General features: G+C 39.4%; 1 protein-coding gene across 1 annotated transcript; it reads left to right on the top strand.

Moving 5' to 3' along the window:
- The first annotated feature begins 12075 nt into the window (after positions 1-12075).
- APCS (amyloid P component, serum) lies at positions 12076-13107 on the top strand. The gene is made up of 2 exons (XM_005541312.5): positions 12076-12235; positions 12354-13107. The coding sequence occupies exons 1-2, from the start codon at positions 12172-12174 to the stop codon at positions 12959-12961; spliced, it is 672 nt and encodes a 223-aa protein (XP_005541369.3). The 5' UTR covers positions 12076-12171; the 3' UTR covers positions 12962-13107.
- The last annotated feature ends 309 nt before the right edge of the window (positions 13108-13416 follow it).

Genomic DNA, 13416 nt, shown 5'->3' with positions numbered 1-13416 from the left:
GTGCAGTGCCTCACACCTGTAATCCCAGCCCTTTTGGAGGCCTAGCTGGGCAGATCACAAGGTCAAGAGATCGAGACCATCCCAGCCAACATGGTGAAACCCCATCTCTACTAAAAATACAAAAATTAGCTGGGCATGGTGGCACGCACCTGTAGTCCCAGCTACTTGGGAGGCTGAGGCAGGAGAATCACTTGAACCTGGGAGGTGGAGGTTGCAGTGAGCTGAGATCGGGCCACTGCACTCCAACCTAGTGACAGAGCAAGACTCCGTCTCAAAAAAAAGGAGGGGTGGGGGAACTGTGCAGGGGAACTTTGTACTATCTATTTAATTTATTCATAAACCTAAAACTGTTCTAAGAAATAAATTATATTCATTTAAAAAATGTATGATCATATAATCGATTTTTAAAGGCATTTAATAATAGCATTCATTCATGTTTTAAAACTCAAAGACTAAGAGAAGAGTTCTTCCTTCCATTAATTTTTAAATTTGTTCTCTATACTGTTTTTTTTTAGCAACATTTTTTAAAAACAAAACTGATAGGTAAAGGAGAGGAATATAAATAACAAAGATAGCTGACATTGTAAAAGTATTTACTGTGTGCTAGCCACTGTACTAGATCCTTCATGCAAAATTAATACATTTAAACACCACAGAAACCCAGTGAGGTAGGTACTGTCATCATTCCCATTATCACAGACGGGCACCTAAGACACTGGGAGGTAACTCGTAGAGTTCTGTCAGAAAGAGGCAGACAGGATTGGGAGGGAGCCAGCATCTGGGGTAGGAGTCCATGATCTTTCTCTCTACACTATACTTCCTAGACTGCAAATATGAAACTTAATCTCTTGTGTCCAGAAACAATCAATTTTTTTGCCTCATTACCAAACAAACTCTTCTCTCTTGAAACTTGCTCCATGCCATTTTTTCCTCCCCGCAACACCCATCTTTATCATCATAAGTCCCAGAAGTCTCTCCTGCTTTCTTCAAGAGCTACATCATCTTGGGGTTAGAATCTTCCTTATGCATACCTCTGTTGGACTCACTCACTGAAACACACATAAGACAGGGTCCTGAGGACACAGAGTACATGGAATCCTCAAACGGTAAACACAGAACAACATTCTTAGGATGTTTACTCCTACAAATATGGGCCCATGCAAATGGATGTCCAAAGGAGGGAGGCACAAGCTGGGTGGACCTCAGCAGTGCCAAATGCCATTTGAATTTTAAGTGTGATTGTGCAGCCATCCCTTTATTTATTTATCCCATCTCCAGCCCTCCATCACATTACCCACAGATCTGCTTCAATCTTTCTATTTTCTTTATCTTCAAGCTTCCATCTCACTCAGCAATCTTGGCAGACAATCTCCTTTTGAGTTTCCAGAAGGTCAATTTGTCTAAGTTGGGTTTTCAATGTCTCTTCTCTCCTTTTACTGAAAAAGCTCTGTTTCTCTCTCTCCCTCTACCTCACTCATTTCTAAGAACAACTGTCCCTCCTCCTGACAAAAACACTAATCTGCCCATATGACCAGCAGAAACATTTCAGAACAAGATGATTTTCAGCTTCCAGAAGTGCTTCCAAATGAGACAGTAACAACCACAGAAGTTTTAAAAAATAAAACTAAGGAAGAAAATGTTACTTCATATGGTAGATGTGTTTAATAAAATTTCTCTAAACATTAATTTTAAGAATAAAATCATTATGGACCTACTTAAAACTCAGTACAGAAAACTCAGTTGTACTCTAAAAACGATAGAATTCTATGGCAGAAGTGGCTGGCTAGCCCTCCACCAGTGATTTATGCTCCCACTCACAGCCAGAATACAGCATGGTTGTTGAGACACAGTTAACCAGTCCAGAACCACATTTCCCAGCTCTTTTGCCTCTACACCTGGCCACAGGAATAGTTCTTGCCATAGTAATGCATGCAGAAGTGCCATGTACCACTTCCAGCCCATCATGGTAAAGAAGCAGGTGAGGTTTTTTTCATTGTACTTCTCCTGTTGTCACCTGGAGGTAGAACATCCATCACAGGACTTCTTTTCTTAGAAGCCCTAAGAAAAGCAGAGCCATATGATATAGGGTCCTTGAATTGAGAATTAGAGGAGACCTTCTTGCCAATCAGGAGCATGTAGTTATATTTCACATGAGCCAGAAATAATATTTAATTACTTAAATATTATTTCTTAATTATTAAATATTATTACTTAATTAATTCTTAATATTAAGGATTAATATTAAGCCATAAGATTTTGTAATAAGTCTGTTACCACAGCAAGTATTACCCTTACCAAATATGGGTGTTGTCTATTCTCAACTTTTTAAGTCTTGCTTCTTTATTTCTTGCAAAGCAAAACTCAAAGATGCCTAAAACAGAGACTTTTTGCACAAAGTAAGTGATCAATAAATGTGTTAAGATAACATTGATTTTTTTGGAGTTCTGAATCCTATTGCTTCTTTAAAACTTTTTTTTTAATTTAAAGATATATCCAACTGAAACACATGGAAATGAATGACAAACCTATGAAAAGTGCTCATTCCCCCGCCCACCAAAAAAAAAGAAAGAAAAAATACATTTACTTTGAAAAGCACTGCTCTTCTTCCTTTCTTCCTCTTCCCATACCACCAGATCTCCTTAAGCTTCTGCCATGAGACTCTGCCTTTGGGAAAGTCATGGTGGTTATCTCCTAAGAAAACTTCTGCTTCTTAAATCATCTAAAATGTCTTGCTATTTTTATTAACAAACATTTCAACTTAAGTTTCACTTTTTCAGAGAGGCTGTTTCTTACCACCCATTGATCACCTGGTTGCCCAAAACAGAAACCTGAGATTTACCATCCCTGCCCTTCACTTACAGGTTTTGACAAAGGAAGTGGAATGTGAAGGTTACAAAGGTGTGAGTGGTCATGGTATGTCCTAGAAACAAGCACTTGAGCAAAGAATGTATGAGATAATTTGGGGTGGATTGAAATCTTGTAAGTTTTAATATAGCCTCCTATTTAGTGCATTTGACTTGTCTTATTCCTGTCACAGTTGTTTATTTTATGTGTACTTCTCATCACTTCTCTCCTCTAAAATCCTTCAAAAATATGCTCACAGCAACAAGAATAAAATCCAAAGTGTTCATATACTTTAAAATATTCTATAATTTCTGCATTTTCTAAACAGATCTGAACACAACTGGCTTGCACATTGGCTTCCTGAATTCTCCAGCTGTCTGCAATGCTCCTTTTTTCCTTGTCACAAAGCAGACTTTACTCATCTTTTCAGATCCCAATCAAATGTTGCCTCCTGCACAAAGCCCACCGGTAGCCAACTCTCCACTTCCATAGTGATAGTTAGGATCCTTCATTAACTGTGTTTGCAGATCCCTGTAATGTAACCTTTACTACTCCTATTATGCTGCCATGTGAAAGAGAGAAATTACATTGTTACTGTCCCAGAACCACTAAGTAGGATTCATCTCTGCATCCTTAGTGGTGGATGCAGTACTTGATACTTGAAGAGTGGCTAGATGTATTTACTGAAAGAAATTATTATGGTAAAAAGGATATTAGCCAAATCACAAAATGAAAACACAAAAACTCAGGGAATAGTAACATGTGGAGCTCAGCAAAAACCTTCTTTTGAACAGACATCTTTTCAACTGGTCAGAATTATCGAAGCAATCATTTATGAAGTCTCTGGAGATTGACTGAAAGGCTTGTAACGCCTACCACCCTACCACCATCACCTACCTAGTTGGGCACCTACCCCAACGTCTGCACTTTTTTTACATGTTAGTTGCTCTCTTCAGACCCTGCGCTTCTTAAAGGTAAAGGCCATATCTGGCTTAGGCAAGTGACTGGTACATTATCAATACTTGGCATTTATATTTTGAGTGAAAATATGACAACATTTTCTATTGGGAAAAAAAGATGCGTTTTTAAAACTGGAAATAACGCCATAATAAGAACAAAAATATTAAAGGTATTTGCAAAGTTCTATGAAAGAAGAGATGAAAAAGCAATCAATTTTGTTTGGATGGAGTAGAAGAGAAGAGAGTAGAGTAGCGAATCATGATGATTATGATAATGGTGGTGAACCCTACCGTTATCACCACTGATGGAGCCCAGCTTCTTCAAATACATTTTCTATCATTCTCTCCTCTAGTCCCACCTCTCTGTCTCATAGCACTCCTTATCATTTCTCAAACATTCCAGGATTTGGCATAAGCTTTTGTGCTGTTTTATGATAATTTAAAGATATATATATATGTGTATTCATGTAGACATATAATGTTGCAATATAAAACTTCTTACTGTAATTTTTTATCAAAATAGTTTTGTAAAACTCTATAGATTCTTACCTTGGGTAGATCAGAGACTTCTTTGAAAATCTGGTGAAAAAATACATTTGCAATATTTTGCACACAATTTCAGGGAGTTTACAAACCCACTGAAACTCATTCAAGAACCCCCTAGGGACCTAGGGACTTCAGCTTCAGAATCACCCCTGAAGGCACAAAATGTGCTGATTATCACTGAGGCATTGATTTCACCTGTTAACATACACAGTTCTGTCAAATGAGAGAAAAGGGCACCCACTATACCTGGGACCCTCGACCTCCAGCAATCTGTTGAAGGGAGAGAAGATCACAAGTGACCAAAAATGTGCCTCAGGCCTGCTTCTGTGGTTACAAAAATATGTATAGCAAAAGTATAAGACAGAAAATGGAAAGAGTTTACCTTGGGCTGAAGCAATAATGAGTCACTTATTCCCAAAATATAGTAGTGTATGAAATAGATACCACTATACCTGGGCTTTGGGAGGGTACCTTGTAGCACTGTCTCACAGTGGATACACGTGATAATTTTCTTAATTACACATGTAACTACTCACCAAGGAAAAAGTGTAAGATATGAGCAGAGAAGAGCTCTTCAGAAGAAAAATTCTGCTGGGAAACACAAAAATAAACTTTAAGCCCCTTATCCCACTACCTCTCACCCACCCAGAAGAAGGGAAAAATAGTACTTGGAGTTTTAAATTATTGAAAATTGTGGTCCACACTTAGAGAAGAGCAACCAAAGCCACTTACCCAAAATAAGCCACCACCAATCAACAGTTACCATGCAGCTACTGTGGAATTAACAATTCCTGAAAGCCTTCAAGGAACAAGAAAATAACTGTTTAAGAAGAGGACATCCAGATGAAGGCACCATTCTTTGAGAAGAGCCACCCATCTGTTCTCTTTCTTCTCAGCTTCTGGGGCTGCAGCAATAATGTGGTTTTAAAAAATCTTTGTTTCCTCCTACAGAAGTAAAGAGTACTTCACCTAAATACACACTATTTAAGTGGCCAGTGGGGATGAATTCATGGAAAGAAGGACCTCTCTTTGCTAAACTATTTATTTTTCAATCAGCACATGGCAAGGAAAGCCTTTTTGAAATGTCAATTAAGGGTCATAAAGCTGAAATCATGGAGCTGCAGAAAGTCTCAGGTGGTCCCTGGGATTCTTTAACTGAAGTCACTGCTGCCATTATCATCAGTAGTTCTGCTCCACTCAAGGACAAAAGTCAAGCACCAAATGGCCAGGTGAAGTGGGAGCTAGGAGGATTTTCAATCAACTCGCTCATACATAAGAATAAGTCATCAAAATGCTCCTGGAGTGCCACCCGCCTCTGCAGTAATATGCACCCTGAGCAGAAATCCTAGATTCTGCCTTCTTTCTAGAAGTAGAAAAGCAGTCTAAGTGTTTGAACCAATTCACAACAGAGCTTTCTATTTGGTCTTCTTGTGAGATGCAAAATGTTTACGAGCAGGAAAAACATTGCCCTGGACTAAAGGTCTCCTGACGAAATGAGTCAATCTGTTAAGAAATATTTCTGTCCACAGCTCTGTACATGGTATCCTTGGCCTCCAGCTACCTCAGAGTGTAAACAACAGTGTCCAAAGGCAGAATGAATGCTGACAATGTAGGCCTCTTATAGAAGATCTGTTTTCTATTGAGTTCATTAGCTTGTGCTTGAGGTAGGCAGTACAAGCACAGACATAGAAAATGACCGTGATGAGGTAGCGGTTGGGGGGCACAAGTGGCAAAGACCTCAGATTAGGAAATTCTAAGCATGATGGAGGTAACAAGGACGTCAATATAGAAAAGGCAAACCAAACCCATGGACACCTGCATACATGTGTGGTGAATAAAATACTGTTTATTTCATAGATAGTATTGTCAATGCAGGAGAGTTTCATGACAAGAAGGGTGTCAAACAAGAAGTGGTCTAACTAGCATATGTGCTCCTTTTGTACCTCTGTGACACTGTGGTTATTTAGACCACTGTCATGACCAGGCCAATGCAAAAGGCACCACATACCAACTGGGCACATACCCTCTTATTCACAAAGACTGTGCACTCCGGGAATTCCCAAATACACAGCAGTCAATGGTGGTCAATATGACAAAGATCATTATTTATAATTCAAAGGATGAATGCTTGAGGGGATAAATACCTCATGCTCTATGATAAGCTTATTTCACAGTGGATGCCCATAAATATATACACCTACTACGTACCCATAAAAATTTTTTTTTAATCTTAAATAAATTTTTTTAAAAAAGAAAGAAAGAATCCAGAAATTTTTTAAAAGATGACAACAACCAAGACAATATCCTAGTTCTGAGCTATGAGACTAGAAAGTATTGCGGAATAGGGACTAGTGTATAACGTCTCTCAACTAGCCAGCATTCTTAGGAAAACATACATGACCAATGTGGGTGGGAGTCAAGATCATGGCATTCCCTGCTGAAGTTAAGATGTGGATGACATCACTCACAGCAGCTGGAGACAACCAAGCAAGGTGAACTTTGTCAGCTTCTGTGAGGTTCTTTCTTTGTATTTTGAAGTTTTAGGGATAACAATAAAAAAGATCAGCATAAGAAAACTCTCGTGCTGCCATGTTTCTGTCATGAGCAGAAAATGGCATAGTTGACAAGATGACAGGAGTAGCGCAAGACAGCTCTAGCCAAGACCTCTTGTAGCTGCACAAGCAAGGAATCTGCTTCTGCATCTTCAATGCATGTATTGCCTATCACTGTGGACTGGAAAATATAATCCTAGACATAGAGGAGGGAACTTTTAAACATACTCAAGATATAGAGTTACACTGAGTCCCTGCTGTTATATTTTTCTTCTTTGCACATCTCCTCCCAGAAGACCCAGGTATTATGAGGGGATTGTGAACAGCATGAAGATGGCTGTGGCCAGTGGGTGCCAGTGAATGGTAAATTTTATTTAAAAATTTATATTTAAAAAATGAATAAACACTAATCTCAGCAATGAAATCTGTATTTTATAAAACTGTAAAAATGGGTTGTTCAAATAGAAGTGTGAGCGTGAAGGGATGTCAAGAAAGATAAAGACTAAGATAGAGATATGGTGACATTCCAGAGAGCAGCTTCAGGTGAATTCTGAACACAAAGTGAGATTTCAGTGAGGTAATATGGTCGAGGTGCCTCACTAAACCTAAAAGTAGAAAATTAAAAAAAAACTTAGCAGAGATTTTCTTTTATAAATGAACCCTGAAATTAGGAACAGAGAAATGAGATCAAGAAAAGACTCCGGTGTATCAGCACGACCTGGAAAGGGATTGACCAATTTGTGAAGCTGCCAGAATTGCAAAGGGGAGGTAGGAGTTCACAGCAGCCTGAGCCTGGCATTTAAAGCCTGAAAGAGCTACTTGGGTAGAAAGGTCAGTTGTAATCTCAGGTGGACACTGATTTTTCTCTGTTGTTGGCTGAAATGTTATGAGGTGGGCAACAAAGACATGATAGCCACTCTGTCAAGAAGAGACAATCTATAAACTGTGTGGGAAATATACATTGAATCCCGAGTCTCCTGTGGAGAATCTTGTTTCTCTCCTTTTGTTCTTTGTCAGAATTACTGAACCTTAGGAAACAAACTCCCTTCCTCTTTCTCCCTCCATCATTCCCTGAAACTTGGCTTCTGACATGCTCACTTTATGAAAATTGCTCTTTCAAAGGTTACCAATGAAGTTTTTATTGCTAAATCCAGCACACATTCAACTTAGATCTCTCTGATGCATTTAATACCACTGGATACTGCTTCCTGGACACTTACACTGACTTGGTTTCCATGACACCACACACCATCCTCTCTGCCAAACATAATTTTTTGTCTCCCACGTCCCTCCCCACCTGCCATTCTTATCTTGTCTCTAACACCATGAATGTGAATGCTTCCTCAAGTCAGTGCTTGGCTCCCTGACCTTTTCTCTCTTCTCTCTTCCACTGAAAGACAAAATTCATTTTTGTTTCATTATCATTTATATGTTGATTCCTCTGAAACCTGTATATCTAATTCCAAGTGACAGTCACATGTTTCAAATTCTCCAAGACCTTTCTTATATGTAGGTCATACTATCATTTCAAATTTAACAATTGAGGAACCAAGCTTACCACCTACCCTCCACCTCCTCCAAGTGAACATCCTCTCAATTGTCCTATCTGCACTGGCAGCGCCATGTTTTTCCACATCATTTGCAGTCAGAAATATGGTTCCATATTCTATATTTTTAAAATTCTCATCTTTGTCCTTTTTTGCCTTTACAGTGAGACCCTGCCATCAGTCTAAGTTGTGTATCGTTGGTTTTATCCAACCACATATCAGAGTGATAATCAGTTACTCTTGATGCATGTGTCCATTGCCTCTTTCCATCTAAATGCTCTCAAATTCCCTTACAGCTAACAGAACACACAGCAAATAATTTTTTACTGAACACAAATCTTGTTCTACCCTGTGTTCTACTCAGTCTCTTCCTATTCCCATTGGTTACTGTGATTTAATGTCTTCTACTCATCGGTTACTGTGATTTAATGTCTTCTACAAACACCTAATGTCTCAGAAAGCATCTTTAAGGTATTCTTTAATCACTCAGGTGATCTTCAGTTATATCTCATACTTCTGCCTTGTTGAAGCTCCGAGTCAGATCCTCTTTCTGCTGCTGCCGATGCCTTCTTCCACTATGCTCTCTAAGGGCAAACTTTGTTGCATGGGCAATTAATGTAGCCAAGACAGCTCTGTTTGGGGCACACAGGTGGACCTGCTTCTCTTCAACATACTGTATCTTTTCTTCCCCACCCTCAACTCTTCCATAGCCATCCAGACAGGTGCCACTACCTTGACCTGAACTTTCACTGGCAGGAAGGCACCCAAGAGGATCCAGCAACAGTGAGGATTGGCTCACTGTGAGAATTGCTCCCAGTTCTGAAGACCCAGGATTCATTTTCCCACATCCTGACATCAGAACTTTTCCTTTCTGCAATAGAAAGAATTCTCAGTTTCCGTTTTGACAACCCTTGAAGTGCAAGCTGTTCTCTTCCAAGGCCTGAGAAGCATATTCCAGGGAAGGAAACTAAACAACAGAATCAGACTCCACTTTTTCTCCATTTTCCAATTCTACTATAGATCCTACCTTCCAACCAAGCTTTTCTCTTCACAGTGTATGAACACAACATTTTTATATTCAACTACAAACCCTGTCACTTGGCCTCAACAGCTACGTAAAGCCCTTATCTCCAAGCTCTCTCACCATGAGTCTAAGGCTGTGTCACTCATCCCCAAGACCTGTTCCCTGTACTCATCTCCCATTAGAGAAGACTCTTATCTACGTTAATTTGCAAACCATTTTTTGTTAAAGAGAATGATTATTTATTTATTTATGAAGAAAACTAAAAGCATCTGGTGAGCCCTGTGTTCTCTGAGTTTTATGGCACTTATTAATTAACATCTGGAAATGTTAGGGAATTGCATAGTCCCTGGGTTCTCAAGAAAGGTTACCTTCCTGCTCCTACTTCCAGCATTACCTGATCATATTACTCAATTGTATTGTACTTTTTGTTGCTAATAAACTGTTTCTTGTAAAGAAAAAATCCTCACTCAAAGTTGAGTCCTTTGATTCCACAATATATAACAGTTTATTTTCATGTGTAAGAAAAATTATTAGATAAAATCAATGATCTAAATATAAATAAGTCCTAATACCCAGATTCAATCTAGAAGGGATCAGAGATAAACACAATAATAGGTATAATACGAGACAGATAATGGTAACAGCCATAAAGACTCTAAAATGATGGTAATAATAACCTTTCAGATACTGTTCCATGTACTTTATGTGTATCATAGTATCTCATTTATCTTTAGAGAAACACTGTGAGGTAGATAGTTTTATCTTCATTTCGCAGAGAAGGAAACTAAAGTTCAGAGGGGTTTAGTGACTTGCAGAATAGCCAGCCACTAGTAAATGGCAACATTGGAATTCTATCCCAAAGTCTTTTATCTTAACCATATGGGAAGTATAAAAGAGGGAAAATAACGTATAGTTGGGACATTAGAAAAGTTTTCATGAAGCAGACTGTTTTCTATTTTTCATATTTTTTGTATAAATACAAGGCATACAAGTTTAGTTTTATTACATAGACAGCAATAACATAGTGGTGAAGTCTGGACTTTTAGTATAACCATCACCTAAATAAGCTTGAGATTAATGTTGAAAAATGGCTGGAATTCTAAGAAACAGAAAAAAATAAGAGAGAAATTCAAGACAGAATGAAGGCAAGGAATAGAAGTCATGAAATCAGAAAATCCAGGAATGTATAAAGAACAACAGTTAGAGGGGTTTGACTGGAGAATAGGATTAGATTCTGAGATACAGCCATGTTAAAGCCAGATTGCAAATGGCATCGGCTTCCAAGCAAATTATATTTATTTAATTCAAAAGTCAACAGATGCATAATCCCAACTTTATCACTAACCCATACTGTGCAACAGGCCAGATAAGGCTTCACAACCGGGGCTTCCATTTAGAGAAAAAGTAGAGAATGGAAACTCCCCAGGGATAAGAATAGGAAGGATACTTTGAACAATGATAAAGAAAGTGTATTCTTGGTGGCAGTGATTGTGTCATTGAAAAGGCTGATTAGGTCTGGGGTGACCTAAGAGAAGAAAGAGTGAATAAGAGGCTAAACAATAGGATGAGAAACAAGATGCCATATAATTTAGGGATGAGAGAGAAAGAAATAATGTGGCTAGAAAGAGGAACATCAGTTTGATATCTCAGAGGCAGACAAGGTTTGAGTGGTGGTTAATATACTGTACAGAGAGAGAATGAAGTAGATGTAGAAAGAATGAAGATGGAGATCTCTGGGGTTGTGCAAGAGTCAGTGACCACTGAATCCCTAGCACCTAGTGTAGTACCTGAGAATTAGTGAATAAATGTGAGTATTAGTGGAGTCATCACCAAAGATGGATTAGATATACACTCAATGACCCAGGACTCAAAGAAGAGGAGAGAAAAATTTGGGGAGATGTTGACATCTCTGCAGGTAGTATGAAGTAACCAGAAAAACAAGTAATAATGAGAAATGGAAAGATCTAGGATAAGGAAGTACCATGATACGCAAAAGAAAAAAAGCGCTGAGTAGAAGTAGCAGAAAAATACTAAGCTTCATGGGGACAGAAAGTTTATTCTCCAAGTCCCTCTTTCCCCTTAGCTTTGCCTGAATGTATTACTTGATGTTGAATTAGGCAAAGGTGAAGGCACTGTTTAGGGTCTTCAGCAGAAAGTAGAATCCTAGAATATCCTACAAATAGAAGACAACTTGAGAACTATAAAAGAAAGAAAAGGCCTTGTTCCCATAGCCCACGAGAGGGTTGAGCTCAGCAATACACTCCACATGGCTCAGGAGCTTCTGGCAGAGCACCGAGCCATCAGAGAGAGGGGCCCAGAGAGCAGAGAGAGACTCTGCTGACATGGCCAGCCCAGCGCCTCATCCCATCCATAACCCTACTGCCCTGCAATGACTCTCTTCCCAGCAATAAAATCTGGGTCACAGGAGTTGGAGCTCTAGCCGTCACTTGTCTCTAATAAATAACTCCCATTGATTTTCCAGCTCAGGGCCTCACCACTCCTGCCAGGGGGCAGACCTGGAAAATCCCTCACACATTATTGGTGTTCTTCCTCCCCTATCCTCACCCAAAGTGCATATAAACCCTGAATAGCCTGAAGTCTAAGGGCGTGAATATCAGACGCTAGGGGGACAGCCACTGTGTTATCTGCTGCCCTCATCCTGGTCACTGCTCCTGCTATAATAGCCCTAGGCCAGGAATATGAACAAGCTGCTGCTTTGGGTCTCTGTCCTCACCAGCCTCCTGGAAGCCTTTGCTCACACAGGTAAGGAGGTCAAGGAATGATGAAGAATCATAAAGTGAGAAAATGGTTGAAGCTGAGACATCTTTTCTCTGCATTTATGCTGAAGGTCATTATCTTTCTTTCTCTCTTTATCCCACAGACCTCAGTGGGAAGGTGTTTGTATTTCCTAGAGAATCTGTTACTGATCATGTAAACTTGATCACACAGCTGGAGAAGCCTCTGCAGAACTTTACCTTGTGTTTTCGAGCCTACACTGATCTCTCCCGTCCCTACAGCCTCTTCTCCTACAATACCCAGGGAAAGGATAATGAGCTAGTAGTTTATAAAGAAAGAGTTGGAGATTATAGTCTCTACATTGGAAGACAAAAAGTTACATTCAAAGTTATTGAAAAGTTCCCGGCTCCAGTGCACATCTGTGTTAGCTGGGAGTCCTCATCAGGTATTGCTGAATTTTGGATCAATGGGACACCTTTGGTGAAAAAGGGTCTGCGACAGGGTTACTCTGTGGAAGCTCATCCCAAGATTGTCCTGGGGCAGGAGCAGGATTCCTATGGCGGCAAGTTTGATAAGAGCCAGTCCTTTGTGGGAGAGATTGGGGATTTGTACATGTGGAACTCTGTACTGCCCCCAGAAGAGATCCTGTCTGCCTATCAGGGTACCCCAGTCCCTGCCAATATCCTGGACTGGCGGGCTCTGAACTACGAAATCAAAGGATATGTCATCATCAAACCCCTGGTGTGGGTCTGAGGTCTTGACTCAACAAGATCACTTGAAAATGAAATGACCGTCTAAGAGATCTGCTCAAAGCAACTGGATACTAGATCTTATACCTGCAGCTCTTTCTTCTTTGAATTCCCTATCTGTATGTCTGCCGAATTAAAAACTGTATATTGTATTATGCTACCTGCATTTGTTTAGTGCTTATCATAATCCCATATCTTTATCTTATATCTACTACTTATCTATCTGCTACTTATCTGGTAATTGGTGTTTCATTATCCTGAACAATCAAATTGCCAAGTATGGGGAGGAAAACCTATAAGTAACTAGAAAGGTGTATCACAAAACCAGGGCACTCAATGAGCAGGACAGTGGCAATACTTAAAAGCTACTAACAATCATTTTAATAACGATTCAAAATATGTGTGGAATTGCAATCACAATTCTTCTGTTTTTCCAGCTACAAATCGATCAAAAAGATG

This window comes from Macaca fascicularis, chromosome 1 (assembly GCF_037993035.2).
Source record: "Macaca fascicularis isolate 582-1 chromosome 1, T2T-MFA8v1.1".
Classification (NCBI taxonomy): domain Eukaryota; kingdom Metazoa; phylum Chordata; class Mammalia; order Primates; family Cercopithecidae; genus Macaca; species Macaca fascicularis.
The sequence above is the reverse complement of the archived record's forward strand: the minus strand, read 5'-3'. Positions and strand labels throughout refer to the sequence as shown.